The sequence below is a fragment of the Doryrhamphus excisus genome, linkage group LG23 (genome assembly GCF_037039965.1).
Source record: "Doryrhamphus excisus strain RoL-2023G ecotype Guam linkage group LG23, RoL_Dexc_Guam_v1.1, whole genome shotgun sequence".
Classification (NCBI taxonomy): domain Eukaryota; kingdom Metazoa; phylum Chordata; class Actinopteri; order Syngnathiformes; family Syngnathidae; genus Doryrhamphus; species Doryrhamphus excisus.
The window spans coordinates 6,357,676-6,385,194 of NC_136379.1; the positions used below are offsets into that span (position 1 = coordinate 6,357,676).

General features: G+C 39.8%; 1 protein-coding gene across 7 annotated transcripts in view; it reads left to right on the top strand.

The window, feature by feature from the left end:
* rapgef2b (Rap guanine nucleotide exchange factor 2b) overlaps window positions 1-27,519 on the top strand; it is a 117,354-nt gene that overhangs the window by 5,641 nt on the left and 84,194 nt on the right. For all 7 annotated transcript variants that reach the window (XM_078788593.1, XM_078788594.1, XM_078788598.1 and 4 more), the window contains exon 2: window positions 25,013-25,083. In XM_078788593.1, coding sequence (XP_078644719.1) covers window positions 25,013-25,083 — 71 coding nt within the window. The remainder of the gene's footprint in view (window positions 1-25,012; window positions 25,084-27,519) is intronic.

Sequence of the window (27,519 nt, forward strand, 5' to 3'; positions counted from 1 at the left end):
TCCCTTCCAAGCTTGTTTTTTTTATTATCAGACTTTGGGTGTGGATTTGTTACTTCCTTCTTTGCCGTTTTTGTCAAGGAGTTTTTGCACAGAAACTGGGATAGTTTATCGAATAGTTTGAACATAAAGGCACCGTGACGTAACCTCCCCAGGTCATCCGGGAGGTTTCCTTCCAATCATCAAGTCGGACCCTGAATGGTCTGCCGGCGCCACCCACCCCTCCTTGGAGCGCAAAACCCCGTAGGAGTAAAAGTGATGTCACATGTTATTCTTCTGTTGGAAGGCTGAGGGCGGTTTACATGCCGCGGTTGGTGCTGACGTAGTCCGTCCGGTGTTAAATATAGGAAAAGGAAAATAAACAATCATTGTCTATTAATATGCAGTACTTCCAGAGTACCTCATCATTCCTATGTGTGGGGTTGTTGTAGTTTTTTAGCCTTTAAACCAATTAGACAGCAGAAGCTCACATAGTGAGGATGGCATCGCAGACATGTCGCATGCAATCACCGTCAACTAGAAGCAAGAGCAAATTTATGATCCAGATGTTGTTTGCTTTGTGCCCTGCTGGCTTGCTCCCTCAAATCTAATAAAAGGACGCACACCGGCTTGTTGATGTTTAAATGCACCGACCGCTGAGGTTGCAGCAACCCGCAAGGCGCAGTGCCTTCAGGCCCGCAGTGCATCGAGCATCGTTTCTTTGCATTGAACCATGTCAAGCTCTTGAACTTTGGCTCGTTTTGGTCTTTGGGTTTACAGAGGTTTGCAGCTTTGACGGGACAGGCAGTGGTGGGTGGATGGGTGGGTGGGTGCGTGGGTGGGGGGTGTTCAGTCACAAATCAAACCATACATGACTGCAATGTGATTGCTGTGATCCATACATCCATACATTTCTGTAACCCAAGTGAAATTGTTAACATAATTTATTTACCCTTTATAATACCCTTTTCATATAATTATAGGTGCATATATATATATATATATATATATATATATATATAAGTATAAATAGAATGTTTGATATACAACACCCAGCAACCAGGTGATTTAAATCATGAGGGTTGACTCATGCGATTCTGTGCACCCAATCAGGATTTCACGCCTTGATCACATGACACACACACTAACCAATAAATAGCCAACAGAAAGACACTCACCAAAGACACATGGGGAAACATGATGAGTGGTAGTGTTTTTACTGTAATTTTGTAATTTGACTATAGGGGTGTTATTTCATGTGTAGAGGGCTCTAATAATAAAAACATAGTTACACTGTAACTATGAAAATATTGTATTTATAAATGCGGAATTTTTCACCCTCGGCTATCTCTGTGTGGAGTTTGCATGTTCTCCCCGTGCATGCGTGGGTTTTCTCCGGTTTCCTCCCACATTCCAAAAACATGCTAGGTTAATTAGCGACTCCAAATTGTCCATAGGTATGAATGTGAGTGTGAATGGTTGTTTGTCTATATGTGCCCTGTGATTGGCTGGCCACCAGTCCAAGGTGTACCCTCGCCTCTTGCCCGAAGACAGTTGGGATAGGCTCCAGCACCACTGCGACCCTCGTGGGGATAAGTGGTCGAAAACTAATGATTATTCCACCGATATGGGGCACCATATAAACTGCCCGTCATTTATTGTTTTTAACAGTCCCAAGTGCTGATGCAACCTTTAGTTTTAAACACAAGGGGTGGAATATTACTGTGTTCTTTAGTCAATCTCTAAATAATTAGAAAATAAAGCTAAAAACTGCACGGTGGTCGAGTGGTTAGCGCACAGACCTCACAGCTAGGAGACCCGAGTTCAATTCCACCCTCGGCCATTGAGTTTCCATGTTCTCCCCGTGCATGCGTGGGTTTTCTTTGGGTACTCCGGTTTCCTCCCACATTCCAAAAACATGCTAGGTTAATTGGCGACTCCAAATTGTCCATAGGTATGAATGTGAGTGTGAATGGTTGTTTGTTTATATGTGCCCTGTGATTGGCTGGTGACCAGTCCAGGGTGTACCCCGCCTCTCGCCCGAAGACGGCTGGGATAGGCTCCAGCACGTTGTCGTGACCCTTGTGAGGATAAGCGGTAGAAAACGAACAAATGAATGAATGAAATGCGGAATTTCTCTCATCACGTTTGGGCCTTGAACCAGTTAACATTGATGAATGAGTTTAGGTTTTTGAAAATCGTTGCTTAGTTGGAGTTTGTGTCCAGGCTAATTATGCAAATTAGACATTTGATGTCATTCATTCTCTTTATACAGCGAGGAGAAACACTGGATGGGACGTGAACGTTTCACAACGCTAAGTTAAACGCAGTCCCCGAAGTTAGCTCATTTTGTTCTCCGTGTAAACGTGGAACTTGAAGCGTAATGTATTTATCTGTGCAACATCTGAGCCTTGAGTTGCGCATCGTCCTTAGAGACAGCTGAGATATTCATGACTTCATGGCTTCTCCATTCATAACGTCATGATGAAGCGATTGTAAAGAAGCTGTGTTCCGCTGTCTCTTTTGGAGTGTACAGGAGGGGGGGGACGGTTACTTGCATAGGCGATGAAAGTTGTGATCTCCACCCGAGATGAATGTTACTTCAGGAATGTGTTTTTTGCACGTTGGAGGTTCTTTTTTTATTCTTGTAACTATATATTTTTGTATGTTCCTTCTAAGACCTTATCAGGAAAGCAAGCTTCCCCCTGCTGTGCTTTAATATTCTGGCCTTGAATGCGGGGACACCGTGGCCCCCCTGGTTATGTAGGTCAAGCAGCCGCTTGTTTGATGTGCTTCCTTTTAAACAGTCTGGCGTTCAACACGCCATCGAGCATTCTCTTAGCACCTACCGCTTGCTGTCGGTTATCTTGTCAGATGGGCACAGACGTCGCGTTCAGGGTCACGCTGTGTGCTTTGTCTCAACTCAAACACACACACGCTACAATATAATGTCAAAGGCATGCTCCAGTTGCTTTTGTTCACATTCCTTCAGATATTTATAAAGTAGAAGAAAAACATCTCGGGAGTAGTCAAGGCGCCAGGAATTCCATTGGCCTTCACAGCGGAAAGCAGCAGAGCTCGCTCTCTACGCTAACGGCGGAACCGCAGTCTTTGCATACTTAGCCCGAGACCCACTTGGCCCCGCTGGGAGAGCGAAAAGGATAAAGCGTATCTGACGTGCAGTGTTTACACGGCTCCGCTATTGAGTTACGCTGCTTGATATGAGGCCGTCATGTGAGGGGGAAGCTCTTGGTTGAGGTTTTGGGAACGCTGCCATTTGGAAAATACACACACAAAAAAAGTCACAGATAAGACTGAAAGATTGACAGAAGCAAAGTCCTTTAACAAATACAAACGCTCACCTTTCAACACAAAAACACATATATCTCGCAGGGAGTGTGAACGCCACATTAACTTCAACTGGGACATATTTTGCACCCTTCTGTTGGTGTTTAATCACAGTTCCCAGAGGGTAGCGATTGACATACTGCAGTGAGTTGATTGGCGGATAGAGGAGCGTGGTACACAAAAATGGGATTTACCGTTACATAAAATACTGTGGCTCTAATATTATAGACTGTGAAGTTCATTTTCTATGTAACACCAGAGCATAACAGACATCATTTATGGATAGATCTCCATTTGAATAGGTCTATACCTTGGGCTTTTATTAAACCAATTTATTTATACAAAGAAAGTCAAAAAATTATGAGAAAAATGTTGTCATATGCCAAAAAAAAGTCTTAATTTTGCGAGAATGACATTGTAATGTTATGTCAAAAAATAACATCATTTAGTAGCATAGTTGAAAAGTTAAAGTTAAGTTGAAAAATTAAAGAGACATTTTTTAACATGATGTATGTTGTGTTTTTTGGAAAATTAAGTTGCTGAAAAAGTTAGAATGTTAGGAGAATAAAGTCAAAATATTATGGGTATAAAAGTCATAATTATGAGAAGGATGTTTCCAAGAAGAAAGTAAAAAAAAAAACAGCTGGATTTTTATGAAAATAAAGTCACAAAAAGTTGTACTCTATCAAGAAAATAAAGCTTTTTTAAGAGGAAAAATAGCGATTACTAAAAAAAATGTAGCATTGGGTTGAATATTAAAGCAAGAATGTTGTTTTTTTCAGTTGTAATATTCTGAGAAAATTGGAAAATTAGGAATTTTATGAAAATAAAGTCACAATCCTAAGGAAAAAGCTGTACTCTATCAAGAAAATAAAGCTTTTTAAGAGGAAAAATAGCGATTACTAAAAAAAATGTAGCATAGGTTTGAATATTAAAGCAAGAATGTTGTTTTTTTAAGTTGTAATATTGTGAGAAAATTGGAAAATTAGGAATTTTATGAAAATAAAGTCACAATCCTAAGGAAAAAGCTGTACTCTATCAAGAAAATAAAGCTTTTTTTAAGAGGAAAAATAGCGATTACTAAAAAAAATGTAGCATAGGGTTGAATATTAAAGCAAGAATGTTGTTTTTTTCAGTTGTAAAATTGTGAGAAAATTGGAAAATTAGGAATTTTATGAAAATAAAGTCATAATCCTAAGAAAAAAAGCTGTACTCTATCAAGAAAATAAAGCTTTTTCAAGAGGAAAAATAGCGATTACTAAAAAAAATGTAGCATAGGTTTGAATATTAAAGCAAGAATGTTGTTTTTTTAAGTTGTAATATTGTGAGAAAATTGGAAAATTAGGAATTTTATGAAAATAAAGTCACAATCCTAAGGAAAAAGCTGTACTCTATCAAGAAAATAAAGCTTTTTTAAGAGGAAAAATAGCGATTACTAAAAAAAATGTAGCATAGGTTTGAATATTAAAGCAAGAATGTTGTTTTTTTAAGTTGTAATATTGTGAGAAAATTGGAAAATTGGGAATTTTATGAAAATAAAGTCACAATCCTAAGAAAAAAGTTGTACTCTATCAAGAAAATAAAGCTTTTTTAAGAGGAAAAATAGCGATTACTAAAAAAAATGTAGCATAGGGTTGAATATTAAAGCAAGAATGTTGTTTTTTTCAGTTGTAATATTGTGAGAAAATTGGAAAATTAGGAATTTTGTGAAAATAAAGTCACAATCCTAAGGAAAAAGCTGTACTCTATCAAGAAAATAAAGCTTTTTTAAGAGGGAAAAATAGCGATTACTAAAATAAATGTAGCATAGGCTTGAATATTAAAGCAAGAATGTTGTTTTTTTAGTTTTAATATTGTGAGAAAATTGGAAAATTAGGTTTGGGTGTTACAAGTTAAAATATTATGTGAATAAAGTCCAAATATAGGGAAAAAAAGTCATAATATTCCAAAAGAAAATTTATGAAGATTATTTAAAGAGAGTTAAAATATTAGGAAAATTAAAACAACAACCCAGCACCAATTTTCCAATACTTGAATTACTCTAGTATCCGAACCCGATAGTGATACCCCTTCATCTCCTGCCCTAATTTTATCTGCAGGCCCTTCATTCTGCACTGCGCCGCATAATCCCCACCCCCCTCGGTGAACGGCTGCTCAGACATGACGTGCATCAGATGGGGAGCTGATTAATTTAGTGTGATTAGAGGCTTCTAAATCCCAGAATATGGCTTTGCCGGGCCTCTAATGCTTGTTTACAGCCCCGCTATCAATGACGCTGAACACCAGACGCTAACATGGTCAATATCTGTACTGTGTTGTCATCCATGGTGTATTAAAACTGTATTTGCCCTTCACGGGGGCACTTTCACTTTTGCTATCTTTTCCCAATGCAAATGATCTAAAAGTGCCAAACTCACACATCTGGTTGAATCAGTCCAAACAGGAAGTGACCGCTCCCGCCATTGTCAACAAACACACACTCTTCAAGTGTGGACAAAGTGTGACCCGCTTGACACGTTGGCTTTCGTGGTGAACCCCGTGCCATGAGTGAGTCATGCGGCTGTTTGATCGTGGAGTGGACAGTCATGCCTCCTCATTACTCAGGTAATGACTCACCTTACCGGGCGAGTTATTACAACCGTGGCATGACTAAAAAAAGACAACCCCCCCCCCCAAAACCTCATCTGGTATTCATTGCATTTGTTGTCAATAGGAAAAGCACTCACACCTAAAAATAAAGCACCACACGCTTTAGTTTCCTGTGTTTTCTGAAGGGAAATGGTGTTGTTCCACTTCCTGTGTGCAGCAGATTTGAAGATATCTGTCGTGCTTAAACCTTATCTTGGCAATTGATCCCAGAGGGTTTGTCTTAACTGGTGCTTGGTCACGACCAGACCTTCTTTACGCAAAAGGAAGTAGGGAAAATGTGAGCAAAGTGACCCTATTCGACTTGGGCACTTTCTCCCAGCTTATTTGTGAGACGCGGAAAAATGAGGACACCAGTAGTGACCCTCTGCATGGTCTTCTTCCCAGATGCCAGAAACCTGAAGATGCCCTGAAGATGAACTGCCCTGTTCAGTTCATTCAACATTTATTGACTTATTTTGGATTGGTTTTCACATCTTTAATGTACAGAATGTGTTAAACCGGCCCCTGCATTCTTCAATTTGTATGTACTGTATGCGGCCCTCAGTGGAAGTTTGGACACCCCTCTTGGAAGCAGTCATTCCGAGCTAAAGCCTGTTGCAGGCGAGCGCAAACCCGTGTTATAACTCTGATTTTAACCGAGCTAATTGACATTTTCCTCGCTTGACCTTCAGCTTCAATCGGTTGCCAGACGTTTTTTCCCCATCTGGTTCGATATTTCCTCACCACTTAACCCGTTCCTGCTGGAAATCCCAACTCTTGTTCCATGAATCATTTCCATCTCCATGTAGGAAGCAGGGCTCCTTACGTGTCGTGCAGCCTCAGCGGAACAAAGACAAGGGATGCGTTACGACACATCAGCACTTTTTCTTTTAAGGGGTTAAAGTTTGTGCTAAGGAAGTTTGTTCTCGGACTTGTGGGATGTTAGTTAGCACTAGGGAAGAATCCAAGTGATGTCCGAGGCAGTGTGTTTTTCTGCTTATGAGGCAGCTACATCGGACGCTGCATTGTGCGGAGATGATGAGTCGGCGTGTTTGTGAAGGGACGACTCAAGATGGTGAGAAGAGATTTCACGACAGTCGTGCATTAAGTCTATTCTTTTCGGTTGCAGCAACATAATTTACAAACCCCAATACAAAACTAATTATGATTTTTTTAGTACCATGCAATGAGCTTCTGGCTGTCATTCACTCGTGTAGGTCGGAACGCCCCCTGTTCATTATGTTATTGGGTGAAATGGTGACTGAAATTGGAAGGAAAGATGGCGTCCATTCATGCATGCTTCCCTTTTCTTCCTTCCTTTGAATCCACCAGTAAGGGCGGCGTGCACACGACACAATGATGCCCTGTTACGGCCAGCTTCTACTTGTCAAAAACACTTAGAGTCGTGCCAATTACACTGTGGGTACACCAAGAGCAGCAGCGACTATGCCTAAATGAAATCCTGTCCCATAGAACTCAATGCTTGGCTTAATGTATGGGAAAAGCATCCGGGAAAAGCGGTAATATATGCGGAATTTAGTTGGAACAGTGCTATTGTTTGTTATTGAAAGGGTATGCATACTGAATGTTGATTGATGCATTAAATAGCCACTGAATCCCCACATTCACAGGACATTATAAAGAGAACGAGACAGTCCTGTTATATTTTAATCTTACAAGATCTTGTGACACCCCTATAAGATTATTTAAATGCAGCGGTGGTCAAGAAGGGAACGAAAACCAGCACGTGACATCCATCAGCATCACAATAGCTCATGTGACTCTTTTGTGAAACATCCTCAGGATGTAGCCAGAAGCCCCCTGCTCGTCCATCTGCAGCCGAAGCACATTTTTTTGGTTTCCCCTGAGCGTGTAGTACTGGGACGTGCAACTCGGTAAACAGGAAACTTTAAATCGCTGAGGAACTGCAGCGTAAGGGCAAGATCCGGGTGTGAAGAGACCAACGTGAGAAAATCACATGGAATTTAGCACCTTGTTAAAAAAAAATGCAGAAACGGAGAGACGCCGTTAAGGTCCTTAAGGCTGGTTAAAACATGCAGTCATGCAAATATGCCCCCTAGTGGTTGGAAGCAGTATTTTTTGGGGACGGCTCAAAACAACAGACTCAGGGCAGTTTATAGGGTGCCCCATATCGGTGGAATAATCATTAATTTTGTACCGCTTATCCCGACGAGGGTCGCAAGGGTGCTGGAGCCTATCCCAGCTGTCTTAGGGCGAGAGGCGGGGTACACCCTGGACTGGTGGCCAGCCAATCACAGGGCACATATAGACAAACAACCATTCACACTCACATTCATACCTATGGACAATTTGGAGTCGCTAATTAACCTAGCATGTTTTTGGAATGTGGGCGGAAACCGGAGAAAACCCACGCATGCACGGGGAGAATATGCACAATCCACACAGAGTGGAATTGAACTCGGGTCTCCTAGCCGTGAGGCCTGCGAGCTAACCACTAGCTTGGCGGAATATAATTTTCCAATACTTGAACATTCTGCTAATTGAACAAGGTGACATGGATCAGTCGCTAAGAGTGGTTCTTTCCTCAACCCGATGGTCGCTGGTTCAATTCCTGATCCCGTTTTAATCATTGAACTCTTTTGATTATTTAGTCAGTTAGTCAGTAAGGCCCATATGTACATAAGACTTGTGCTCATGTGTGTTGCTAGAAATGTGTTCCCTAGGGGAGCTAAGTGGCAGGCGGACAGGAAGTGATGTTTTGGGTTTGAGTTGAGTTTTAGCTTAACTTTTTTGCAGTAAACTAGCAATAAAAACCTTTTGTTTTGGCTATCAAGTGTGATGCTTGTGGGTGTTGCCAAACATCACAGGGTCGTACGTCTTCTGGATGCCTTATATTGGTATTTTATTTAATTTAGTCATTTTTATTCTTGAAAATGCTTAATTTTGGCCATTTTGGCCTCAAAAAATTCTCGGAATATCACATAATTTTTCTCGGAATGTCAACTTATCGTAATGTACGTCTTTTTCTTATGAACATAGACAGCTAATTTTGCTCTACTTCCCCTAATATTGCTATGTTTTCTCATAACGTTAAATTCTTATTTGTGTAACATTACGACATCATATCATAACATGACGATCTAATTCTCACTATAAGACTTTTTACGGACTTTAATAGTTTGTAAGTTGATATGCAAACAAAATAGCACACAGTAAACAAGAAATATTTTAACGTCGTAACCGTTCAAGGGTAATCTCATCTCGTGTTTTATTTAAAAAAAATTTTTTTCAAAGCATGGAATGTTTTGTTTTTAAAAACAACAATATATTTCTCCAAATATGCCCTTCATTATCAGCAAACACGGGCAAATGAACAATTTTGGCCAAAAACTTGGCTTAAATACGCTTATTTTTGACTACTACTAGGTTGTGTTCAAACACGAAACATCATAATATATTAATATGTTTCTGGAAATCAGTGATAGACTCAAAAAGGCATGATAGGCTTGAAATATGAAGCACAGACAAAGGGATGTATTTTGTAGTAAAGGCAATGCCAAGACATCATTGGAACAACAATTTCCAACACCGCCCTCGATCTGTTTGTGGAAAAGGTCCAGTGTTATGAACGAACGAGTTATGAAAGTAATAATAGCTGGAGGCATCGGGAAATGGTGATGCTGTCATTAGCATTTTTTTGGTAGCAGACTCACAGTCAGCATCGGCAATGACGGTCACACAATCCAGTGTCACTTCCTACGACAGCGTGTCCCTGACACAGGAAGCATTGGAATGCAGCGTGTATGCCTGCGCGTCGGAGCATCGCTACTTAGTGTGGAGAAATCTTAAAGGGGCCCTGTTCTACATTTGCACTGCAACTTTGAAAGGTTGAGGTCTACAAGCTGTGGATGTGCCGTATAGTGACCCTGGTGTGTTTCTTAAGTTATCACTTTCATTTTTATGCCAACACGTGAACAGTCATATTCAAAACCATTGCAAGGTTTCCATGAGATCTTTCAAATTTGTGGTGTCACAACTTGCCCAGTTGGAGACCACTGATCAGTACCGTTTGTCGCTTTGTCTTGAAAATGTCAGCCAGAAGAGTTTTTTTTTTTTGGTGTATCAAAACCGGATCAAGGCAGCAACGGGAAGTGTTTTTTGTTTTCTGGGTAGCTAAAGACCTAATTTATGGTCACCTTGCTCTCACCACTTTAGAGACTGGAAAGCTTTCTGTGTGGGTTATTGTGTGGAGCTGCTCTATAGGAGTCCACAACTCAATAACTCAATAAAGAAAATGAGTATAATAGATCCTCTTTAACAAGAATGACGTAGATACCTATTACTGAGTCTTTTTTTGGGTATTTTATTTGTATTTTTAGAGGGTTTTGATTTTCTCTTGAAAACTTCAGATCAGCTGATGAACTGCCAATTTCAATTTAATTTTATTTATTATTTTTTATTTATTAATGTTTTATTTATTTATTTTTAATTTATTTATTCATTTTTAATTAATTTATTTATTTATTATTTATTTATTATTTATTTATTATTTATTTATTATTTATTTATTTATTATTTATTATTTATTATTTATTATTTATTATTTATTATTTATTATTTATTTATTATTTATTTATTATTTATTTATTATTTATTTATTATTTATTTATTATTTATTTATTATTTATTTATTATTTATTTATTATTTATTTATTATTTATTTATTTTATTATTTATCTCACATTTATTTATTTTATTTATTAAATTTTTTTTTGTCTCACTCCCATTTCTTCTTTTTGCATTTTAAAGCTCTACTTAGAACCTCCTCAAGACCCAACAGTGCAAAATGTAAATTTTGTACATCAAGTCATGAATGTACGCCAGTCAGATCATGCTAATACGCGGTAACGCCGACCAGATAGAGGAATGCGGCTCGTCTAGACGCCGTAGTGAAAGCGTTTCTCCCGGCTTGTTCCCTAGCAACCGGACAGCTGGAGTACCATTACAATGATGGAATTAATTATTGCCGAAGAGCATAGCAGAAGCAGCATAGATTTAAAAGATTGATTGTTGAATTGCATAAATATTTCAACTACAAACGAGCCGGCTTAGAAACAGGCGCGTCGGAACCGGACTGAACTGGGATTGAGTGTTTTGCTTCCATTGTGGCGCTGCAGGGTTTTTATTAGTAACTCCTCTCCAGCCTCTGGCCGTCTTCCCAGCTGAGTTAATTGGTCAGAATAAAGGAGGGAAGGGGGGGGGTGTCATTTGGGCTCCAGCGAGCTTGTTGCCTCGCCAAGATTAAAGCACATCCTCGTCCCGTTTCATCCGCCTCCCATGTTTTTTTCGCTTTGAATTGATCTTCATCGGTCGGCTGTGTAACTTTTGTGACGATGGCGCTTTTTTACGTCTTTGAGTCTTTTGTTTGAGCCAGACGGAGCGAGGTTCATTGGGATGGACACCCGGCTTTTGTTCTCTGCGACGACGAGGTTCAACGGCAGGGCTGAGAGGTCCCTTTGTGTCCGCATCAGAAGCCACATCCAGTCGTTGTTACAGTCACCTCTGTGTATTAATGACCAATTTTTTTGCACGTATTAAAACATGCAGTATATTGACTAGTTGGTGGTGGAATTGAATGGTAAATTGTAGTAATTGGCTGAAGCCAGAAGAGGCGCTGTTGAGTCACAATAATGTCAAAACAAAAAAAAATGCTTTTGTGATATGGGTGAAAAATAATTATTTGTATTAATTTCAGTCTTTTTTGTCATGTTTGTCCCAAGATGATGATATTTTTTTTTCTTGGCTGTATGAAATTTCCTCAAATATCTTGGTAATGGTAATGGTTTTATTTCATTTGAACATGCATCAGATTACAATTGAATGCATCACATAATCAGTTCACAGTTCCACATGTCCAAAAGGAGTAGGAAGAAGCAAAACTTACTAAATCCTACCCCTCCATCTGGTACTTTTACAATCAGTAACTGTTACATTTGTTCACTTCCTGCTTTCCTAATATAGTTTTTTATTTTTTTATTTTGTCACGTATCAAAAATGGTAATGGTTTTATTTCATTTGAACATGCATCAGATTGCAATTGAATGCATCACATAATCAGTTCACAGTTCCACATGTCCAAAAGGAGTAGGAAGAAGCAAAGCTTATTAAATCCTACTCCTCCATCTGGTACTTTTCCAATCAGTAACTGTTACATTTGTTCACTTCCTGCTTTCCATAATAAAGTTTTTTTTAATAATGCACCTCGTACCGAAGTACAAGGTGATATGACCATCCAATGACATAATGGGTACCATAATAACTATATATATATATATATATAGTGATATGTATAGCACATCTTCCTTGGCTGAGTCTGTATGCTCTCCCCCAACATCCATAGTCTTTTTCCCTCTTCTATTCCTTCCATGTGATGATTACCCACCATTAGTTGTAGACTTGTTCAGCACATGTGGTCCGGCGCTGAGAATCTGAGGGTCCGGCGGTCGAGTGCTTGAAGGAGTCTGTGGTCGGTGGGCGGCGGTTATGGCGCGTAACACTTTGCTTTTTACGGCGGCGTCTCCATCAATGACGCGGCCGCCTCCCCTTCCCAGGTTGCGCTCGGCTGGGCTGGTAGCGCCGCGGTAGATTCCACCAGGCCTTAAAACCTCAGAGAGGAAATTTTGAGCAGCGGGAGGGAACTGGATGGACCGTGACCTCAATCTGGTTTTAAGGTGATCAAGTGAGGTGAAACTTAACGGATGAACTTTTAGCCTGTAGAGCGGTGACCTGTTTTCTTTTTTAATCGACTGCAACTAATGATTACTTCTTTGCTTAGATTAATTTAGTAATTGGTAATTTATCCTTCCTCTTGTGTTAGCTTTCTGATATCATCTCTTAGGTTAACGGGTTAATTTTAATTTTTATTTTTCTGCGCAAAATAAGAGAAAATAAATAGTGAAAAATAAATAAAAAAATAAATAAACAAATCAATCAGTAATAAATATAATAATAATAAAACAGCAAATAATAAAAACTTAAGAAACCACATATAGTTGGTGGGTAGACAAATTATTTTTTTCAGATTAAAATGAACAAAGCATTATTAGAGCCCTGTAGACATGACAAAACACGACTATAGTCACATTTATACTCTTTTTATTTACAACATATTGCGCAACTGCAGGGTCTTGAGACACATGCTAACTCGCAAACTAGAGAGCTAGCGACCTAAACGGTAGCCTTCAAGTTATTTCCTTTAAACTTAAGTAGCCAAAAACTTACCACTTCCACACGGATAGGGAGGATAACTATTAACAGTTATTTAACCTTTAACATGAACATTAATCAAACGTAATAATTTTTTCTGGGTACATGATACCATACAGCATCCATATCAAACTTGCGCGGGCCGCACTAACATTAAACTTTCATATCAAGGCGGGGGCCTCAAACTAGTGTCCTGGGGCCACGTGTTTGAGACCCCTGATCTACGGTGATTGGGGTCAATTTTGACCCATATATATTAATGTCAAGAAAAGGTAGAAAAAGTTATTGTTTTCAGCAACAGAACTTTAGTATAAACTGAAATCTTTTTCAACTTAGAACTGAAAACGTTTGTCATAAACTTTATAGTCATATTATCATAACCGGGTTGAAACAGACCCTAACAATACAGTGGTCATAATTTTAACCAGACTATTTTAAAATTTAGTAAAAATATTTTTTTTGGTTTTATTTTGTTGAAATTGAGTTTCCTGACAAAGTCAAAAGGCTTTGATGCAATAAACAAATGTTATGTGATTTTTTTTTTATGCATTAAAATGTAAAACGTCCAGCTTTGGCTGGAGATTGGCCGTTTTTACGTTTTACGCTGCTATTTTGTTCTTTGTCGGTCGGATGGAACATTATCGATTTGTAGGCGGAAGTGTCTGAAACCAAATTTTAAAAGTGCCTGCCTGTTTCTTACCCCAGGTCTGGGTTGCCATGGTTACACAGCTTGTTTACCCCCTGTATCATGACATACTGTAACACAAGAGTGGTCGTTTCCATGGTTACATGGTTACAAAGAATGTTACCAAATATTAACGGGCACAAGGACACAGCTGATGACAGCTCTCGTGTTATCCAAACAAGAAAAACCCAAACAACTATGGCGGGGTGTGCTCCTAATTTGCATATCCCATGGGTGCTTTTAGCCCCGTGGAGGGTTTTATGATGGCTGCTCAAGTAGGTGCTGTTAATCTTATTCACATGCCTCCCTGGTTCCAATCCCGGCAAGTCGCCATGTCCACCAGCTGCCCAACGACACTGAGAAATAATCAACAACACCCCCCCTGAGTGCCTTTAAATCGTGTTAGTTATTCTCCTCCCGTCATGTTTACTTCCTGTTCATTCATCTTTTGCGGCTGGACAGCTGCATGTGTTTGCTGCCTTTCCTGCGTTGTCTCGGCAAACCTGCCCGACAACAGGTGTGTGTGTAATTAATGGTCCGGCAATTATTTCAACTCAGTCGAACCGCATAGGGCGAGTGAGAGCGGCGCCATGTGCTTTGCTAGCTTAACCTGTTGAGTTTGCACTAAGAGCTTCATGTCAATAAGACAGTAATTAGCTTTGTGTGCTAACCCCCGTTGGACCTAATACCGTACGCCAAACAGGACTTTTTGTTTTGGTTCATTCACAACATGTATTAGTGTCATACAATTTTTTGCTGTGGTGGGCAGTTAGAGCCAGCAAAGCCTTCTCTGCTGGCCTAAACACTATCTGATGCATACTACTGTAAATTTCCAGCTTAAATTCTAGTATTTCATTATTCATTCATTCATTTTCTACCACTTTTCCTCATGAGGGTTGCGGGGGTGCTGGAGCCTATCCCAGCCGTCTTTGGGCGAGAGGCGGGGTACACCCTGGACTGGTGGCCAGCCAGTATTTCATTATTATTCATTCATTCTCTACCGCTTTTCCTCACGAGGGTCGCGGGGGTGCTGGAGCCTATCCCAGCCGTCTTTGGGCGAGAGGCGGGGTACACCCTGGAATGGTGGCCAGCCAGTATTTCATAATTATTCATTCATTCATTCATTTTCTACCGCTTTTCCTCACGAGGGTCGCGGGGGTGCTGGAGCCTATCCCAGCCGTCTTTGGGCGAGAGGCGGGGTACACCCTGGAAGGGTGGCCAGCCAGTATTTCATTATTATTCATTCATTCATTCTCTACCGCTTTTCCTCACGAGGGTCGCGGGGGTGCTGGAGCCTATCCCAGCCGTCTTTGGGCGAGAGGCGGGGTACACCCTGGACTGGTCGCCAGCCAGTATTTCATTATTATTATTATTAATATTATTATTGGTGTGTCCCTTGACTGTACTGCTTCCAGTGCAGTACCCGGGGCCTTCAGAATTAGGAGTGCTGGCCCATGTCACTTAAAAATTAAACACATCTAACTGACTCATAATAATGTATGCATTTTCTGTTATCTGATTGTATTGGCATTACATTTTCATTGTAATGTTGAGAATACAGAATAGAATACAGATTAATTTCTGTAAATGTATGTCATACTTATACTCATTCATTCATTCATTTTGTACCGCAGGGGGTGCTGGAGCCTATCCCAGCTCTCTTCGGGCGAGACTGGTTGCCAGCCAATCACAGGGCACATATAGACAAACAACCATTCACACTCACATTCATACCTATGGACAATTTGGAGTAGCCAATTAACCTAGCTACTTTTAGAATGTGGGAGGAAACCGGAGTACCCGGAGAAAACATGGAAACTCCACACAGAGTTGGTCGAGGGTGGAATCAAACTACGATTTTCTAGCTGTGAGACCTGTGCGCTAACCACTCGACCACCGTGCAGCCACCATATTTATAATAATGTCCATTCTGGTAACAATATATTCTCTTAGCATAACATTACGGCTGTTTATTTTCCAAAAACTTAATTATCGTGTCTTTGCCATTGCGACTTTTCTCCCACACCCCAAAAAAATTCTCGGAATATCACATAATTTTTCTTGTAATGTCAACTTATCGTAATGTACGTTTTTTTGTCATGAACATAGATAGCAAATTTTACTCTATTTCCTATAATATTGCTACGTTTTCTCATAACGTTACATTCTTATTTGTGTAACATTACGACGTCATATCGTTACATCACGATCTAATTCTCACTGTAAGACTTTTTCCGGACTCTAATAGTTTGTAAGTTGATATGTAAACAAAATAGCACTCAGTAAACAAGAAATATTTTAACGTCGTAACCCTTCAAGGGTAATCTCATCTGGTGTTTTATTTTTCTCAAAGAAAGGAATGTTTTGTTTTTAAAAACAACAATATATTTCTCCAGATATGCCCTTCATTATCAACGAACACCGGCAAATGAACACGCAGTCCTCAACGCCCGTCCACAGATAAGCGACTTCGTCGGAGCGTTGTAGCGACCTTGCTGTCTCCCTCAAAGCCTCCACCTGCTTTCTGATGGACGCTAATGGATAAAAATACCCAGCGGATCCCACACTCTCTGTCAATAGAGACTCAAGGGCAGCTGCCTGGGCACCCTGTTAACACAGGAATGTACAAACAAAAGCCAGGGAATGCACACACACACACACACACACACACACACACACACTGTGGAGCATCATCGTGCCTCCCCTGGAGGTGTATGACATTTGGAATAAACTGCCATCGCTGCTCTTTCTCCCTCACTGGGGGGTTGGGGGGGGTCGTTCCCTTGTCCCTCCTGGCACACTGACACGCTGCACTCGATGCGCTGAGCCGACAATTTAGCGCAATATATTGTCATTAGCGGATGCTGCACCGCTGGCAAAGCAGACCTCGCCGACCTTCAACACCGGGGCCGTCTGGCATCCCGCGTGTCTGTTTAGCTCATTACGCAGCCCCAGTGCCCCCCCCCCCCATATCCTCCTCTTGGTGTCCTCCCAGGACAGCGGCTTCGAGATGTCCTTTTAATGCAGTTAAACGCTCGTAATCACATCGACATCGACGAGGCGTGACACTTTATGGATAAGTCTGGCGAGAAAGCGCGTCGGTCAAATGTTGCCTGTTCCGTGCAATGCCAAGCAATCTAGAACGTCTGAAAAGCTCATTTTTATTTTGAATTTATTAGTGAAGTTGCAATGTTATTCTCTTAAAGTTGTTCTAGTAATATTACAACTTTATTCCTGAAACATTGCAGTGCTTTTCTTTATAATATTTATATGAGTTATAATTATTCACATAATTATTCTTGTAACATTGGAGCATTTTTTTTCTTCAAATGCTGGAAATGTATACTTATACTATATTTATTTTATTTTTTTATTGACTTTATTACTTTACACTGTTATCCTTTACAGCATTTTTGTTGTCATATTGCAAACTTTTGTTACCTTTCCGAAAACTTTATTGTCATGACATACTTATTTTCGGTGGGGAGGGGGTGTGTATATATAGGTGGCATTAAGCGGAACTTAAAACAGTTATTTTCAAATGTCCGCAAGGCATGCTGGGTAATCCAGCTGCAACAACAATATGAAGTATGCATGATAAAACATTGCATACCAAGAGTATATTAACTTTTCCTTGTTTTCTTGTTTACTGACCTGGGTTCGATTCCACCCTCGGCCATCTCTGTGTGGAGTTTGCATGTTCTCCCCGTGCATGCGTGGGTTTTCTCCGGGTACTCCGGTTTCCTCCCACATTCCAAAAACATGCTAGGTTAATTAGCGACTCCAAATTGTCCATAGGTATGAATGTGAGTGTGAATGGTTGTTTGTCTATATGTGCCCTGTGATTGGCTGGCCACCAGTCCAGGGTGTACCCCGCCTCTTGCCCCAAGACAGCTGGGATAGGCTCCAGCACCCCAGAAAATGGATAGATGGATGATTGCTTGATCACAAATCAAGCAAAAATGCATCAAAACACAGTAAAATGTTGGGAGAAAGAGTACCATAAGCTACCCAGCATGCCTTTCGGCAGTAATATGAGTGTTTTTTGTTTTTTTACATGGGTATTCCGTGTAGATATTTCTTTGTATGCAGTAGTTAGATTATTTTGTGCTTGGGATGGCTTTTTTTAATGCAATCTGACTATTTTGGTGACTCAAGCGTGCCACAATAGCATGTTGACACTTTCCATGTTAAAGGTTTAAAGAAAGGAATTTGGAAATGGATTAAGACGCTTGACGGGCCTGATGCGGTCCACGGGCTGCATTTTGCCCACCCATGATCTAGCCCATTGTTCGCTGGCCTGATCTTTTAATTTGGGATTTTTGTAAGACATTTTCGGACAATTCGTGCATCTTTGTGGGAACACTTTTTGGGGTAGCCGCTTATCTGTTCTCGGTGCACAAAGGCAACGATTGGAGGAGTTTGGCGTCCCAATTTCAAACGATAACCATGACTTGGTGACTTAGCTGAGCTCAGTTTAAATCAAACAATCTTTTCCATTTCCATAGCACGGCTTACCTACATGCCTTGAACCGGTCTTAAGTCGTCGAGGTGGTCCTTGGGCACGGAGACATTATCTGGCCACTGTCATGTGAGGAATGTAAGCCTGAGCCTCACCCCCCCGCCCCCCCTCCCCCCGAAACTGGATCCAAGAATACAACAGCACATCTCTTAACAGGAGGGTCGCTTTGCTTTGAAAGCTAACCTGGAAGAGGTCACAACTTCAAAGGATCCTGCTGATAGTTGCTCCATTTCTTCTTGGATCGAATGATCGTTGTTAGCTTTGTTAGCATGCGTCATCCTTTTTATACATCAGTTCTTCCAATAATAATTAGAATTTTTATGTTCTTTAGTAATCTGCATTAACGTTTTACAATTTTAGCATCAAAACTTACCTGCTTTTTTTTTGCACATGTGCCCCATTCTTGTTGGGTCCACGCTAAGGTTCAGCGGGGTCAGAATAGGGCGGCGACAAGTGAGCAATTGTTACACAACTCGGCTGTTCTCCCTCCCGAGCCACGGGGATTAATTTGTGCTTTTCGCAGCCATTTTCTAAAACGCAACAGCAACAAATCCTGCCGGTGCAAAGTGCCGCAATTAGAGCGTCCCTTCCCCTCACTTCCCACCCCCACACCCCACGTCTTTGAGTGGCAGGGTTCAAAGTCGTAAGCGCCTCAGACGGAGATGCGTAACGAGGACGGCGGGAGGAAAGATGCCGCGGATCGTCTGAGTGAATGTCTTAATTACTTTCACTCGCAACAGCAGGCTTTTCTCGAGTTGTCAAAGAAGCGTGCCCCCCACCCCTGGGGAGGTTTTTGTTTTCAAAGTCTGGTGATGATGAATAACCTCGTCAACAGATCTGACCCAGCAAACTTTTTGAAAACTGTCACCCAATTTCACAATGAACTTGCAAGATTCTCACCCGTGGTGAACGCCCATCCATTTAGCCCCACCGCGGGTGGTCTTCCTTTGGACCGCCTGTTAGAAGCTTCCTTTTCGGATGGTAGTCCCAGTGAGATAATTATCGCTTTTCACCTGCCTTTGAATGTTAGTGAGTTACCCACAGCACAATGGTAAAGCACCGGCAAAGAAAGAGAAAACAATGAAAATGCATAAATGCTGTCATATGCTTGCTAGGCCACGAGCTGTCAATGTCACTGTAAACAACACAACAGCTTGGCAACAATATTATTAAATAATATTTGGTATATTAGTAAATAATCAGATTTATTAAATATTTTATTTCAATGGACACATAATTATGACAGAATTTGATGAATATTTTTTATTTATTTTTTATAATAAATATTGTTAAATATATATATTTATTACTTTTTAAGTAATCATATTAGTAAATATTTTTGGTATATTAGTAAATAATCAGATTTATTAAATATTTTATTTCAATAGACACATAATTCATGACAGAATTTAATGAATACTTTTTATTTTATTTGTATAATAGATATTGTTAAATATATATTAATTACTTTTTAAGTAATCATATTATTAAATATTTTTGATTGAATTTGTATTATGTAGTATTAAATATTTATATTATTAATTCATTAATTGCACAATATTATTTTATTTTTTACTGAATAATCAATATTTTAATAATCATATAAAAATAAATAGTATGGACTATTTGTATTATCTTTTATTTAATATATAATGCATAATGAAAAATTTATTCAATATTGTTTTGTTTTATTTTGTATTAAATATTTATATTATTAAATCATTAATTGCACAATATTATTTTATTTTGTACTGAATAATATTCAATATTTATTACATAAAAATAAATAGTATGGACTATTTGTATTATCGAATAATCATATTTACCACTTATAATGCATAATGAAAAATGTAATAAATATTGTTAAATAATTTTGATTAAATGTTAAATATACATATTAATTATGAAGTCATATATTATATATAAATTATTAAACAATAATTACTTTTTACTGAGTTTGTATTACGTGTTTATAATAAACAATCATATTAATTAAATATTTTGAAAGATGTACATTATTTTATTCAATGAATTCGGTCCAAAAAGCGTAGCGACACCTTTTAGTTGTTTGACAGAACAAGGTCATGCAGCCCTGTGTTAATAAGCCGTCTTACGCATACAGTGTGACACCTCTCCTAAGTATGCATCCAGAGGATACTAGCAACACGGCAATAGCCTCATTGTTCTGGAAAGCTTGCATCCTTTGTTTGAGGCATGCATCCGTCTGCTATCACAGCTCAGCCAAAGCCTAATGAATACGTGGATTGGCCTCCTAATCTACGCCAGCAGACGCCACTGCGGTGGTGCTCCGAGATAAAACCAGCCGAGTGGTTTCTCACCTGTAGGACGTAGGACGTAGGACAGCTTCAATTCATTCAATCTTTGGGTATTGATCGCAGTGTTATAAATTAGTGTCACGGAGGAAGCCACTGATTTGTGGTTACATCATCACGTCCTGTACCGGTCTTTACTTTTGCACGCGCTCAATAGTCCAGTTACATAAAAGGTCAGTTTACTTCTGGTAATCCAGGAACGCCATTGCAAAACCTCTTAGGCCGCACTGCCCAACATGAGTGCTGCTGATTAACAATTAATACAATTTTGTAATATAAATAAAAAGCAAAACACTCAAGCATCATTAATTTAAATGTAAACGACAGTCCCGTATCTTTCACATTAATTGAATGGAATAGACCAGACCAGCGGGGGGGCCGCACGGTAGCAGTAGCCGCCCCTTTTTTTGACTTTCAGCGTAAAAGCAGCCTTGTTTGGCCGAACGTGTCACAGGGGGAAAACACGCCAATTCCCCTCGCCCTCGCCGTCTGTCTGGCTGAATGCTTTGCCATTCAACATGCCTGGCATCGGGCCTGGCGCTGCACCCTTCCCTGCCGTGTGGCCTTACATAATGGCTGCAAGACGGAGGGCGACGCCTCGGCCCATGTGACGCTGTTTTTGTGCTGCCTGTGGGCCTTCCATTGTTCGCTTTGCATCCACGGGAGGAAATGCCTCTTTTTGCTTGTTTGGCACACACACACTACATACACTACATACACTACACACACTACACACACACACACACGTCTGTGGTAAATGTTTAGCAAAGCCACGATGACGTGCGGCGTTGCATCAAGGGAAGTTGACAAAGATGTCTGACCATAGCGCTTGACGCAATGTGAGAAAAGCCGCTCTTGGCTTGATCCGTGTCGGCATCTCGGAATGTTCTTCCTCTGGTTGGGACCACCTGTATTCCTGGAAGGATTAGTTTGGAGGTAGGGGGCGGGGTGGATGTTGTTTTCCTGCTTGAGTTTATTTGAATTCATTAGCATGTCTGCTGCCCTTTACCCATCCTCTCCAGATGTGGATGACCATGATGCATCCAACAGGATTTTTTTTTTTTTTTATTACTCATCCTGACTCATTGATACTTCTTTACCACACAAATATTTATGAGCATTTTGCGGTGATTGTGTTTCTCTAACAGGAGATTAAAAGAAAAAAATGGTGGTAGTAAAGTAGCGTCCTGGCAGTGGAAAAGATGGTCTCCTTTACATTCTTTCCATACAGCAAATCTCAAATATTGGAGACCGAAGACCATAATTGGTGGTTGTAGATGTTTGGTCTCCCTGCCAGGCTGCTTGTTTGACAGTTGAGGTTCATTCATTGTGATGTGACTGGTGAGGCTGCCACCTAGTGGGCTAAGTCAACCCGATCAGTCCAATTAGGCGTCCATATTAGACAAATGGTCAATGACTTATGCTTTGTTTTATGGCTTCCGTGTTCTTCAACCGCCCTTGCTCAAATTTCACACTCGTCACTCCCTTAAAGGTGTGTGCCAAATTTCGGAATGATGCAGTGAATAGTAATGGTAATATTTCATTTGAGCATGCATCAGATTACAATTGAATGCATCCCATAATCAGTTCATAGTTCCACATGTCCAAAAGGAGTAGGAAGAAGCAAAGCTTATTAAATCCTACCCCTCCATCTGGCACTTTTACAATCAGTAACTGTTACATTTGCTCACTTCCTGCTTTCTTAATTTTAATTTTAATTTTAATTTTAATTTTAATTTTAATTTTAATTTTAATTTTAATTTTAATTTTAATTTTAATTTTAATTTTAATTTTAATTTTAATTTTTTTTAAATTTTGACTTTTTAACATAGTCCTAGCATAGAGATCATATTTCTCCTCTCTTGTAGAGAAGTACTGGATGACATTTTTAGCTAATTAGTTATTTTTAGCCTTATGCATTATTTTAGCTGTTTGAAAATTAACTATATCAGCAATTTTAAGTATTTGTGATTTTAGAAATAAGTATGTTCTCTGTAGGCGGCATCATGAATTATCCTTACTTTTTTGCAGTACATTTAGCGAGTGAAGATTGTACTTTTATAGTTATTACCCCATATAAAACACCTTTCAGGCAGTTTCAAGTCAATTCGACTTTTGGGGGTTAACAACAGCGCCACCGTGTGGTGTGTTTGTCAGAAATAATAGCACAGGCAATACAGTACGGGTGGATATTTAGAGAAATGTTCACCCCTCTGTGTGTAGTTAGTTTATCAGGGCTGTACTTCCTCTGTCTGCCAGCAGATGGCAGAGAGGGACCAAATATGGCTCCCGGTGATTCTCCTCCATTGTGTTCCCACTCACACTGTGGACATCAGGTTGTGCTTTTCGTGGAAATGCCGGCGTGTGGGTGAAAGTAACTGAGCCTTGACAGCCCCGAGGAATGAAATAATTTCTTTCATTACATTATGGCCCAACCCAGGTTGGATAATTTAGGTGCGCCTCCTCGCCTTTTGCACCCTTTAGAACAATACTACATCAAACAGCTTCTTACCATCATAAAGGAGAAATAAATATTTGCTAAATGATGAATTATGTCACATTTGTCAACAAATGTGTAAATGGCCCGTGTTATAGTATATTTCAACAATTGTAGATGTGCCACAATAGTGTATAGGAAGCGTGTTACTAAGCCCTGCTGGGAGTGTGTGTCTCCAAGAAGCACTATTGTGTATTTTATCCACTTTAATCCACTTCTTTATGGCGGCTAATTGGTCCCTGACCTGACCATGAGTAGTGAATTAGTGAAAAGTAGGATTCCTTGTTTACAAATAGTATCTTTGTGTAGTTAGAGCATAGAAAACCTGTTCAAGTATGGTTGTTAACATTATTAGAGCCCTCTAGACATGGAATAACACCCCTATAGTCAGCTTCACACTCATAATACCCAATATAGTAGACATACTAAGAGAAAATAAGAGATAATATAGACTAGCACACATTAGCATTCGGAGCATTCGCCAGTAAATTCTATCCAGGCATTATTCATAATTATTTTTGTACTGTTTTCTGCATGTAACATGATATTTATTCTCTGTAAAATGTATTTTTTGTTGATATTTTTGGCTGTCTGGAGCGGATTATCTGTATTTACATTTTTTATGATGAGAAATAATTGGTTGGTTTTTACATATTTTGGTTTTTGGATCCCACATTTATCAGGATTAATCAGTTTCAGACCGGACTGTGATAAGTGAATTTTAGTTATTTTAGTATAATTAATTAATTTATAATTTATGTTAGTATAATTTAGTATCATTTATTAAATTTTTTTAATTTAATTTATTTTTATTTATTTAATTTAATTTTAGTGTATATATATTTTAGTGTGTCATTCATCAGGATTAATCAGTTTCAGACCGGACTGTGATAAGTCAATTTTAGTTATTTTAGTATAAACTGAGGGACGAATAAAGGCATATCTTAATCTTAATCTTAATTAATTAATTTATAATTTATAATAGTATAATTTAGTATAATTTATTTAATTTTTTAAATTTTATTTATTTTTATTTATTCAATTAAATTTTAAATTTAGTTTGTATATATATTTTAGTGTGTATATATATATATATATATATATATATATATAAAATATATAGTGTTTGAGCATAGAAAACCTGTTTATGATCTTCTAAATATATTTTTTTACATCATCACAGTCCTCTAGATAGACATATGGTAAAAGGATTGGCTTTATTTTAAGATGTGTAGCGAAGCCTTTTCACCATCACCAACAAACAAGGTCATAACAAGTATCCTCACCATACCGCCCGCATCAGCCCCCCCCCCCCTCATTAGACCACACCTTCTCTAGAAGAACCAGGGCGAAGAGCTTGATGGCTCTTTTCACTGCAGTTGTGTTTTCTGTGGGCGTCCAAACACACAGTCCACGCTTGTACATTATCCAGTTGCTACAGACGCACATAGTCTCCACTACACTGGTGGTCAGTGCCTCCAGTGTGTATCAACGCACAGTGGAGTCGCTGTCTCTGGAGCTGTTTCACCTCTTAACTTGGACCCGGGCCCAGAAATCCCAGAAGTCACTGGGTGACTTTATAAAGACATTGAATGGCCATTCATACGCTATGTATTTCCACTATAAAGTTCTGTGTGGCGCCATGCAGTACTTGTTCATTATTCACCTGCTATCAGTCTCAATGTGCTGTTGGAGTTGGAGGAAAGTATTGAGTCATGTCAAGAGTGTCCTGTGAAGTATTTACACATTTTTCTGACTTTTCTGTGTTTCTGCAGGACCTGGAGATCGTCTACTCTTATCTGCACGGGATGGAGGCCCTGTCCAACCTACGTGAGCACCAGCTGAGGTGGGTGTGCCCCATTCCTTCGTCCACATAACAAAAAAATGTTTGACAACAGTACAGCAGTAGGTAGAGCTTATACTCTTGGTACTTAAAATTATGCTTTGGGTTTTCCAAAATGTATTAATTAATATATTAATGTTTGTGTGGATGACTATGGCTTATAACTAGTGTAAATTTGACATATTTTGGAGCCTAAATGAAGTTTTTTCAAGCATAAAAAATTAAAATCAAACTTAAATGCATGTATAAGGTATTCAGAAACAACATTTAATGTTGATGTGATGACATGTAGTATTCTCCATTGGCCACTATTTGGCAGTTTTGTGCACATTTTTATGTTATTTATATCTTACATGTCTTATTTTCGGGTTGCACGGCGGTCAAGTGGTTAGCGCGCAGACCTCACAGCGAGGAGACCTGGCTTCAATTCCACCCTCGGCTATCTATGTGTGGATTTTGCATGTTCTCCCCGTGCATGAGTGGGTTTTCTCCGGGTACTCCGGTTTCCTCCCATATTCCAAAAACATGCTAGGTTAATTAGCGACTCCAAATTGTCCATAGGTATGAATGTGAGTGTGAATGGTTGTTTGTCTATATGTGCCCTGTGATTGGCTGGCCACCAGTCCAGGGTGTACCCCGCTGGGATTGGCTCCAGCACCCCCCCCCCCCGCCCGCGACCCTTGTGAGGATAAACGATAGAAAATGAATGTTTTGTTGTTTTGAAAGAAAAGGAGCAGGAGGGGATAGAAAAGAAAAAACAAAGAACACACCAAAACAAACAGGAGTACATTACTAAATGTCTATGATGGTTATAAAAGACCCAAAGACCATAATGTGTGTTGATCAAAGCTGTTACATTGACAAGTTCATCGCATGGTTGAAATGTCATTCCCCCGCGACTCTCGTGAGGATAAGCGGTAGAAAATGAATGAATGAATGAATGTCTTATTTTCTGTTATTATGTCTACTATATTGGGTAATACAAGTGCAAATGTGACTATAGGGGTGCTATTTCATGTCTAGAGGTCTCTGATGATGTTAAAGTCGTATTTAGATGGGAACAGGCTTTCCATTGATGAATAAGGATTCCTACTTTGCGGAAATGCACTTATAACAGTGGCGTCTGGAGCCCATTTTGGCGTCTGATGTCAACGTGTTTGACTTTCCCGGCAGAACATGTGAGTGGCGTGTTCCCGAGCAGCGTGCCGTGTGTTCACACGTGTGGATTATACTGCAGAATGAACAATGTGCAACAAGTCCATGACCCGTGAGCTGGAACATTCCACTGAGTGACCCCTCCCCCATCATGCCCCGCCTTCTCCTTTGCGCTACAGTGGTGTGGAATGTCGCTGCGGTCCAGCAGACCGGCCCGCCACTTTTGCCAACTTTGGCTTCTGTAAAACCTCGACATCACACTAACCATAGCATTATGTCAAGGATCTTTTTTTTTCTTCCCTTGCCCTGTGTGGAATGTGTTTTTCCTTGCTGTGGTTCCGTGTTTTTTTCCCTAGACGGGATTGTTTTTGCTTGCGTCCACGCCCCCCAGCTGTTATTTTTCTGTGTTTTGATGAGCTACTGTAGGTTAAGAGTCTGTCTGTGATGTTATGAGGCCTTTCCGGAAGGCTGCATGGGAAAAGCCTGGATGACATTCTTGTACACATGTGGCGGGTAAAGCCTTGGGAAAATAGTAACCTCACCGAGCAGTGGCTCAGTGTTGAACCGTGTTACATAAGGATAGCTTTGAATTCCACAAGCAAAAGCAGCCTGCCGATGGTTGGTGTTCCATCAGTGATCCCTCGTTTATCACGGTCATTTGTAATAGTTAGAGCACGGAACATTTTAACATTATTAGAACCGTCTAAACATGAAATAATGTCCCTTAAAGTCATCTTTACATGCGGATTTCCCAATGTAGTAGACATGAATGAGAAATATATATATATACATATATATATAGACGAGAATGGCGGTTGCTCATCAGCGAAACATTACAGACATCTAGTGACATCTTTAATAATAATAATAATAATAATAATAATAATAATAATAATTAATAATGGAAGCACTTCACATTGAAGTGAACCCATTAATTATCCACTACTCAGTCACACACACTGGTGGTGGTAATGTACATCTGTAGCCACAGCCGCCCTGGGATAGTCTGACGGAAATGCGGCTGCCATTTTATTCCCACGGCCTCTCCGAAATACGTATAATTGGATAATAGCCAGGCTGCATGGCGATGTAGTGGTTAGCGCGCAGACCTCACAGCTAGGAGACCAGCGGTCAATTCCACCCTCGGCCATCTCTGTGTGGAGTTGTTCTCCTCGTGCATGTGTGGGTTTTCTCCGGGTACTCCGGTTTCCTCCCACATTCCAAAAACATGCTAGGTTAATTAGCAACTCCAAATTGTCCATAGGTATGAATGTGAGTGTGAAT